This window comes from Xiphophorus hellerii, chromosome 10 (assembly GCF_003331165.1).
Source record: "Xiphophorus hellerii strain 12219 chromosome 10, Xiphophorus_hellerii-4.1, whole genome shotgun sequence".
NCBI lineage: Eukaryota > Metazoa > Chordata > Actinopteri > Cyprinodontiformes > Poeciliidae > Xiphophorus > Xiphophorus hellerii.
In genome coordinates this window covers 9,580,010-9,590,068 of record NC_045681.1, presented here as the reverse complement: position 1 = coordinate 9,590,068, position 10,059 = coordinate 9,580,010, and the positions used below count along the sequence as shown (strand labels likewise).

General features: G+C 38.3%; 1 protein-coding gene across 1 annotated transcript; it reads right to left on the bottom strand.

The window, feature by feature from the left end:
• Positions 1-31: 31 nt before the first annotated feature.
• On the bottom strand, positions 32-6,537 carry LOC116726803 (NACHT, LRR and PYD domains-containing protein 3-like). The gene is made up of 9 exons (XM_032573680.1): positions 6,225-6,537; positions 5,261-5,395; positions 5,086-5,157; positions 3,211-4,996; positions 2,379-2,540; positions 2,114-2,287; positions 1,849-2,016; positions 931-977; positions 32-852 (listed from the first exon to the last, which is right to left on the bottom strand). Exons 1-9 carry the CDS (start codon positions 6,265-6,267, stop codon positions 332-334), a joined length of 3,108 nt encoding a protein of 1,035 aa, XP_032429571.1. The 5' UTR covers positions 6,268-6,537; the 3' UTR covers positions 32-331.
• Positions 6,538-10,059: the final 3,522 nt, after the last annotated feature.

Below are 10,059 nucleotides of genomic sequence, written 5' to 3'. Positions count from 1 at the left end.
ATTATCTAAATAATCGATTAATCAACCTGTATGAAAGTAAAATAAAATTGCAGTTTATTGCATAGTACTTAATGTGATTTATAATTAGGGTCAAAGGCTCATATTTACACTACGTCTTTTGACATTTTATTACAATTTATAGCAAGGATGTAAAATGGCATTTTAAGCTCACAGTCTTCGATTTTTTTTTTAATGCTCAGTTCTAATATAATAAGCGCATTTGTGTTAAATTTTACAACATAAAAAGACATTATCAGGCTCAAACATGTCAGTACTTGGCTCAGGCAGCAGTCGATGCTCTTAATTTCGACATCGGAGGGAAACTTCCGGATTAACATAACAGTACGGTTGAGTCGACCCAGCCAAGATGGAAGCCGGGGAAGACGGGCTCGGTGAAGGTGGTGTGGAAGGTGTGGAGGAGAGTCCGGTCACCACAGGAGACCCTAAAGAAGGACAGCGACCCTGCCGCCCAGTCCAGGTAAACTCCTACTTTATTGGAGTTGGGTGTAGCTGGAACAACGTCGTTCCTGCTCCCATGCAGAATCCGGTAGCTGTTTCTGTTGCAGTTCAGGCCCCAGGAGACGTCATTGCGGCCCAACCAGCGGTCATTACCCTCTCCTTTCCTCAACATCCGTCTGTAGGCCACACCGATGCAGACCCGCCCGACCCACTCCGTCTCCCAGTAGCAGCGCCCGGTCAGTCCCTCTGTGCACAACACCTGGGTCCAGTAGTCGAACCTGTCCGGGTGATCCGGATACGAGTTCTTGGTCCAGCGTGTTGCTTTCTGGTTTCCATTGGAAAGAGAGAGATCCCTGTGGGCTGTGTTGGGATCCAGGGTCAACTTCTTAAGGTCTGATAGGAAAATAAGGAAGAAAGAATTAATCATTTATATGAGTCAAGCAAAAATAATCAAATATTTTGGCTACTTACATTTCCTCGGACCAGGTTGGATCCTGGATTCACCACATTGCTCCACACTAAAACAGATTGCTAAATGTTATCTTGGTGCTTTAGGGTTGGGGGAGGAGGTGGGTAGAGTAACCAAAAATTGTACTCAAATACAATTCCACATATTTTTACTCAACTTAAAGTAAAAGTAGCTGTCCAAAATAAAATGACTCAAGTAAGATTAAAAAAGGATTTGGTAAAATGTCTACTCAAATACCACATCACTCATCAAATTATCAATCATTTAATATTTAAAAATTACATAACTGCCTTGCCTGTTAGTTTAGATGGGTGTTAGTTGTCACTTTTTCCATTCTAATTAACAATTGTTAATTAATTGTTGTGAATTGTTAGCAATTAACAATTGCTAACAATTGTTAATTAACAATTAATACCAAAACTCTTGGTATTGATGATACATTTTTAGACAAACTGATGGGAGAGAGAGAGGATGCAATTGACAGAAGGCAAATATATTAGCACACCAATGTTAATTAACAATGTTAATTAACAAAAATAGTTAATTATTAACACATTTTATGTGGAATTAACATTTAATAATTGTTAACAATGTTAATTGTTCATTAAAATTTATTAATGTTAATTGTTCTTAAGTAATTGTTAATTAACAGCAATTTATTGTTGTTAATTAACATCATTTAACATTAATTCCATAAATATGTAAAGCATAATTTTGTTTGCTTTACATAATTATAAATTTTGTAGAGCATATAAAATTAATAAAGCTATTTTGTTTCCTTCATCATACAACATTTCTACATAAAACACTTTATGATCATAAAGTGAGAAAATGTGAATAGATTTCAAGTTTATGAATATATTTGCAAAGAGCAAATGTAAAGTTTTTGACTGAACCCCGGCAGACTGATGCTTTCTTACCTGAGTGTCTGCAGGGTGCATTGTGGGTCCTCCAGCAGAGCTGAAAGCAGCAACAGCCCAGAGTTTCCTGGATGGTTGTAGCTCAAGTCGAGCTCTTTCAGATGGGATGAATTCAATGCAGATGCCAGGAATGTGCAGCCCTCTTCTGTCACTCTGCATCCTGACAAACTTTGACAAAATTATATTTCATCAAAATGACTCTTACAGCAACAACGGCAGCAACAGAGAACCATTTCTTTACTACAGGAGGTATTGCGTGTTTTACCGAAGCTGCTCCAGTTTGCAGTACGAACTCCCCAGTCCAGCCGAGAACGTTCTAACTCCATCGTCCTGAAAGTCGTTGTCAGTAAGATCCAGGACTTTTAGGTGGCAGCAGGAGGAGCTGATGACTGATGCTATAGTAACCGAGCTGTTCTCTGTTAGGTTGCAGCTTCTTAGTCTAAGCAAACAAAAAAATACAAAGACAAAAGTTAAACCCACATATAGTGTCACTTGCATGTATCTGTGTAGCAGACATGTTGGATTTTGACCTCAGTGTCTCCAGTTGGCTGTTCTTTAGCCCATCAGAGAGTTGCTTCAGTCCTGCATCTGTCAGGTTGTTGTTGCTCAGGTTCAGCTCTCTGAGTTGGGATGAGCTGATGCCACTGCCCAGATTTTCACAGCACATCGCCGTGAGGTTGCAGGCTTTCAAACTGAACCAGGAAAAAAAATGCATGACATGTGAAAACTGTGCCAGACTGTCCATATTTGACGACATAGTAGCTAAATAAATATAGCTATGTATAGAAACTTGACTGACAGAGACTCTACAGTAAATTCAATCCAGAAAAACCAACTGCAGTCATGCCGAGTACTGGGATTCCTCAAGGTTTTGTGCTTGGCCCATCGCTTTTCCCCATATTAAGACACAACTGTGCATCCAGAATCAAGGAAAAACTGATCATTAACTCTGCAGAAAGTTTGTATTCACTTTTAAGATATGGCACTCTACTTAACTAAGCACTGGTGCTCCTCAGGGAGATGTGCTTAGTCCATTATTTTTCACTCTATATACTTTTCAGAAGTAGTTTTTTTCAGTTTTACTGTAATACACAAGCAGCCTCCCTTTTTTTTTGGAGTCTCTTGAGTTTGTTTACTTTGTCAGCCATATTGCCTGGACACCATCATGTCCGATGTTAAGTGAAGCCCAAGAATTAGTGTCAGAATTATAAAGATCTTGCAAAGCAGTTTTCTATCCATTGTATGCAAAAGTATAGTTATTTCTAAAGCGTTTATAACTTTTAAGTTCCACAATAGCATGCATTAAAGTGAGTGTTTGGAAAGTCTCAATCTGAACTAAAAGGATCGTACCAAAGGACTTACTTTGCCACTTGGACTGTTTTCACAACAGGCATTAGTCTCAGGAGCCCCTCTTCTGACCTCATGTAGTTACTCAGATCAAACACATTAAGCTCTTCTTCTGAGGTCAGCAATACAAAGATCAGTGTGGCCCACTGGGCAGGTGAAAGGGTGGCTTGGTTCAAAATGCCTGAGCTGATGATGTCCTGAACTTCCTCCACAAGAGAGTGGTCATTCAGCTCATTCAGACAGTGAAAGAGATTGAGGCACCTTTCAGGAGATTGGCTGTCTCTGATCCTCTCCTTTATGTGTTTAATGATTTCAGTTCTGGTTCTTTGATGAGTTCTGTTGTTGGACATTAGATGCTTCAGCAACGTTTGATTGGACTCTAGTGATAGACCCAAAAGGAAGCGCAAGAAAATGTCAAAATGCCCATTTTCACACCGCAGTGCCTTTTCTACAGCTTCTTTGTAGAGGATGACCTCTGATGATTCTCTGGACATTAAACGGCGTGACACAGATGACTTCTTGACCAAAACGTTGTTGTTTTCGTTGTGGAACATGAGGTAGACATACAGCGCTGCGAAGAATTCTTGAATGCTCAAATGCACAAAGCAGAACATCTTCTCTTCACACACTGTCATCTCCTCGTTGAAGATCTGTGTGTAAACACCTGAAAACATGGAGGCCTCTGTGACCTTGATGCCATTAAGGATGAGGTCACTCTCGTAGAAGATCGGGTGACCCTTCTCCAGCTCTTTGAAAGCAAGTTTACCCAAAGCAAGGAGGTTAGTTCTCACACAGTCAGTAGTGGAGTCTCTTCTATTTGGCAGTCTTTTCTTCATTTTCTCCACATAGAGGGACAAGAAGTGGATGTACATCTGTGTGAGACTCCTCGGTGTCTCTTTGCTGTCGTTATTCGCCAGGTTCTTCTCAAGAACACTTGCCGCCATCCAGCAGAAGATTGGTAAGTGGCACATGATGTGAAGACTTCTGCAGGATTTCACGTGTACGATCACCCGGTTTGCTACGGTTTTGTCAGTAATCTTCCTCCTGAAGTACTCTTCTTTCTGTGAGTCGTTAAATCCCCGCACCTCGGTGAGCAGATCAATGTACTCAACTGGGATTTGAGCGGAAGCTACTGGTCGAGATGTAATCCAAACGAGAGCCAAGGGAAGCAGACATCCCCTGATCAGGTTTGTGAGAATCACAGAGACTGTACTTGGCTTTGTAACGTCTGACAATATTTCACTTTTCTGAAAGTCCAGCGACAGCCGACTCTCATCCAGGCCGTCCAGGATGAAGAGGATTTTGCTTTCAGGCTCGTTAAAGATTTCTGTGTCTTTTATTTCAGGGAAAAACACACAGAGAAGCTCCACCAGACTAAAAGCAGTCTTTTTCATTAAATTCAGCTCTCGAAAGGAGAGGGAAAACACAAGATCTATCTCTGTGTTTGCCTTCTCCTCTGCCCAGTCGAGAGCAAACTTATTGGCCGATACGGTTTTTCCAATACCGGCGACTCCCCTGGTGACCACAGTTCTTATGTGCCGTTCGCCTCCGGGTTGACACTCAAACAGACGATTGCAGTGGATTAACTTGTCCTGGGTTGCACATCTCTTGGATGCAATCTCTATCTGTCTCACTTCGTGCTCTTTGTTAACCACACCACATCCTCCCTCAGTGATGTAGAGCTCCGTGTAGATCTGATTGAGAGACATCTTATTTGCATCCGTTCCAATCCCTTCATGCAAATGACTGCACTTCCTCCTCAGAGTCGCTTTCACTTTCTGTTGGCATTCGGCTAATTTATCTGAGGAAAATGGTACAAGCTTATTAATCGTGTCTTTATGATGTTGCACAACCATTTTGCATTTGCACTGAGGAAGAGGAAGTGCTTACTTTGGTTCTGCTCAGCATTGCAACTGCCTGCAACGTCTTGGTTCAGAGATTCTTTGAATTCATAATTTGATTCTGCAGAACAGAATAAATACAGAATAAAGAGAAAACATCAAAATACTAATGCAATTAAACCCCTTTATTGAGGTATAGGTAATATGACTTCAAGTATGCCTACCTTTGCCCATTGATATATTAATGTTAATGCTGCCAATGCTGGAGCCAACGATGGAAGGAGCCACCACATTGCTGCCGCCTTGAGCAGTGAAGCTGGGCTGGAAATGATGAATTTCAGCCTGAATTGAGGAAATTCCTGAAAAGACACAGTGAATAATTAAACCCTAAACATTTAGTGACACTTTAAAAGTCTGTCGGCTCAAAGCGTCAAACAAATTCAGTAAATTCAGCATGCTGGTGCGGAGATCTTAATAAAAATTTATTTGCTCATCTGCATCTGGTTTTCAGCTAAATATGCTTCTACACAGATTTATTTTGGTCTGTCTTTTTGTTGCACATTGTCAAACAGATGCTAATTCCAGACAAAGGTGTCTTGAATAAATAAAAAAGCTGTTTTTAAATGAATAATTCAAACCAACCTGGCTGCAACTGCATCCTAAACTTGACAACTGGTTTTGCTGCTCTGGCCTGCATTCGTCACTCTGTTATGTTTTAGGGACATTCTGGCTCACTCTTCTTTGCAGTTATGTTTTAATTTCAGCATGAGAGGCATGTTAAAGGTCACACCGCAGAGGGAAGGCGCTTTTTCACCAATATTAAGAAATAATTGAGTTAAAACAAGCTTCTATATCTTGCTGAAAGATTATCTATAAGATGGTTTTGTTTTATTTCAAGCGTATTAAGATATTTGCACTAGAAGCCAGAAATAATTGGTAAGGTTTTTGCTGTGATTAGCTAGGGCCATGTTGTTTTGGATAACAATAAAATATGAAAACTTTAACTATTTTTCCTCTGGTTACTTTTGTCTGATGATGAAATTTCTTTGGTGATCTGAAACATTTAAAAAAACAATCAAAATCTTTAAGGAGACAGATACGTTTTCACAGCTGAGTCGACCTGAACCAATTTTTTAAAAAGAATTACGACATTCTGAGTCATTTTTCTTAGAAAACATCCATCCTTACCTCTAGAGTCTTTAATTGCTTCATCTTCAGCCTTTTGCTCCATGTTTTGCCACGATCCTCATCCTTGTGTTGTTTCTGTTAGCTAATACGTTTCACCTCCTCTGACACTTTTTCAGTCGTTTTCTCCCAGGAAGTCACAAAGACAATCTGACAAACGACGAGTAAAGAGCAAGCAGCTTCCCTTCACAACATAAGACGATTCTTAATGATATCAGGGTAAAAGAGAAGCTTAGCGGCTTTAACAATAACAGCAGCTACTGTCTGTTTCTCAAGCGAATGTTTGCATCTAGACGAGAGAGAAGAAAACAGGAAATGTCAAAATAGTTTGAGTAATCTTCTGTGACTGGTGAGGGGGAGAATGAGCAAACCACAGCACTTTCGTTTGCTAGAAAACGAAATTAAGCTCAGTAAACTGCTTGAATGTGACAATTTGTTTAATGTACGACCAATGAAGGAAAATCAGCTTTTGTTCTTAAGTAAAAGTACAAATTCAGCCAATTGAACCCAAAGTAGAAAGGGGAAAGAAATCTATGCAATGTGTGAATTCACAGAATGTACAGTGAAGACACTGATTTATTTCTGTTAGTGTCGCTTTATTTTAATTGAATATATAATTTGTTCTTTGTCAATATCAGATAAAATGATTTTCAGATGATAAATGAAGCAAAAACAAGGGTGAAAAAAACTGAGAATTAAAACTTGGAACAGAAAATCTTATTTCCATCTTGTCTTTGATTTTAAAGGAATCTTCAGCGCATTTATCAAATTGAAAATCTTTATTAAGTCATGATTAAACTGCAGTTAGTTGAGCAACTAATTTCAAGGTAAATTGTCAACATCACACATTGTTCCTGGGGGGGGAAAGCAGCCATTTAATATTGATGTTTGTCAAATAACAGATTTTTGTTTAGCATTAAGTGACTTCATCCTTAAGTCAACGGTTATAAAAATGTTCGTGTGTTTTATTTCCCTGAGCACAAGCATTTTGTGGAACTAGTTGAAGAAAATGTTATCCTAACATGAGATTACGTTACAACTAAAGATTCATTTTAAAGAACAATTTAAAGCGTCAGCTTTATGAAAACAAACTGCATTCCCATCAGTGCTAACTGAGTTTCTACACATTTTATACAGCTGGGATGAAGGGAGGTCAGGGTCAATAAGGTCCTACTAGAAAGGATTTCTAAAAATGAAATAGCCTGAGGAGCAGGAAGAACATTTTGCTGCAGATTCCCATATCTTCAAGTTGCTCAAATTATTTAAATTACTGCATTGGAAAGATGTAAATCTTTTCTCCTTTAGTTGTTAAAGACTGTTTTCCAATCAGTGAAATTTTCCTTTAAGGCAGAATTTTAAAAAATAGAAGTTAATTCAGCAATCATGAGGTCAAACCCTTTATTGCTGCAATTCTGCACCGGCGCCATCTGAACACTAGGTGGAATCAAAACTCAAGGTTTAGTCATCTGGTTTTCTCTGCGTCTGTTGTGACAAACTGCAACCTTTGTCATATCAAGATATTTTTCCCTGTAAATACAATTTTTTCCAAAGAAAGTTTCAGGAACGGCCTGAAAAGAATGAGCCGAACAAATGGTAACTTTAAAAAAACAAGAAAGAGAGGGAGAGAGAGATTATACTTTTTAACTTATTTATTATAAATTCAGGGTTTGTTTCAAATAGTTAAAATAACTTTGGAACATTTAAATACCACTCTGCATTTCAAAATTCAGATTTTTTTTTTTAATGTGCTACTCCTGTCTGGTTAAAATGAATAGCCATAGCAACACTAGTACAATGTAAGCTGAATGAATCATCTGGTGTCGACCTGTTGGTAAGGGGGGGTCCCCAAATAAAAATCTGCTTAGGGCCCCAAAAAGGCTTGGGCCGGCCCTGCTTCTAGATGACTTGTCACAATTGCAAACGAGATTTCTTCCGGCTTCTTAGCTGTTTTGTCGCCAGATTCTCGTCAACAAAATATGATTTTATGAGCAGGATCTACGGTTCTTGTTGGTTTATGTGCACAAGAAAAGTCAGCGGTTGACATAAGTAGACGGATTTCTTCATTTATCAAGGCCAGGAGCTGAGAATGTGTCTGATTTCTGCTGCGATGTTAGAAAAGCCGACCATCATTTATTCATTCCTGTCCGAGCTGACTGAGCACTCTGGCATTTAATCAGCAATGCCTTGCCTTTTTTTCTTTCTTTTTTTTTGCCTCTGTGCAGCCACACAAGTTGACACGAAGTTGCTGCGCCGCTCAGCCACGACAAACTCGCTGAGCATCAGGGGGTCAGGGGCTTGTGGCTGCAGGGCGTCACGACAACAGGACCTGACGGAGGAGAGACATTATTACTCACTCACTCTCCCCTCCAACCGACATTCAGTCGGATTGTTGCTCCAAAGCTGCGGAGAATGGGAGTGTCATGACTCAACTCTTGGCCCCGGCCGCCTTGTAAGTTGTCATGATGTAACAGATGGCGTAGTCATCCTCATTAGTCACAACAAAGGAAGAAGTCTGGCCTGAATATATCAAAGCTGCTGAGACTCTAATTTCGCAAACTTGTGTTTACTGGACACGTTTGGAGTTTGTTGCAAATGAAACATAAGATTTAAGCTCTGCAAAAAGAAAAAAAAATGTAATAAACAAAATCCTACAAAGTATTTTGGTCTCGTTTCTTGTGAAAATATTTTAATACAGTTGAACTAAGACAAAACTAACTTACAGATCATTTTTAGAAGATTGTTTTAAGTAAATAATACAGTAATATCAATAAAAAAGTTGTAGTTATAACATATATTATAACTTATGTCCTATATATTGTTGAAAAGCTACTTGTAAGTTAGTTTTGTCATATTTCAAGTATACTAAGATATTTTCACTAACAATTATTTTAGTTATTGATTAATCTATCAATTCTTTTGACAGTTAATTGATCAATCAGATAAAAAATTTGACACATTGTACAGATTTTTTATATAATATAAGAAATGTGTTAAAAAATAAAATAAACTATAGAGTGAAAATCTTTTTAAATAAGAAAATAAACATTTTTTTTTGCCTAAAATGCAACAACAGAGCTTCCCTTCGGTGAATGAAGCTAACACAATGCCACTTGAGGAGTTTATTATATTTACAGACATAAGTGTTTTCATCTTAAATGCAAAATGTATAAATATATTTTTACAACTTTGGATTGATTATTGCTCTGGATATGTTTTATTATGTTTTTTCTTCCAGTTAAGGATTAATCAAGAAATTAGTTGCCAATTATTTCAGTAATCATGATTAATCCGATTAATCATTTCAGCACTTTAAGATGCTCCTAATGAAATATGTGAGCATAAACTTTTGCACACTGGGTTTAAATTTTCTCTGAGCTTCCAGCACAACAGTTTGTTGTAGAACAGGCTGCTTCATGCTATTTTACAGACAGTGGGTGTTTTGTTTTTAAATGTGGAGCGGCATGGGAACAGTAAGTGATGGCAACATAAGTATCTGCCAGATTTTCCATTACAGAATCAGGAGGGAAGCAAACATCAGCTGGTGGCCTGCAGAGGATGACAGAGCTGCTTACAGTGCCTCAAAGTAACTTCATTTTTATTGCAGTAGATTAATATCAGATTGAAGATATTTATAAAGCTACAATTACTTAATACATTTATTTATTTATTTTTTACTTGAAATCATGCTCTTGACTCTTTGCACAACTCCCTTTTAGCAAGAGAGCATCACTTCTCTTGTAATATTTCACAAAGTTGCATGATCCCCAAAGGTTTTCCATAGGAATTAAAGAAGCTTGAGTTTGCCTTCTTTATTGATTTTATCATGTTTTAATCAATC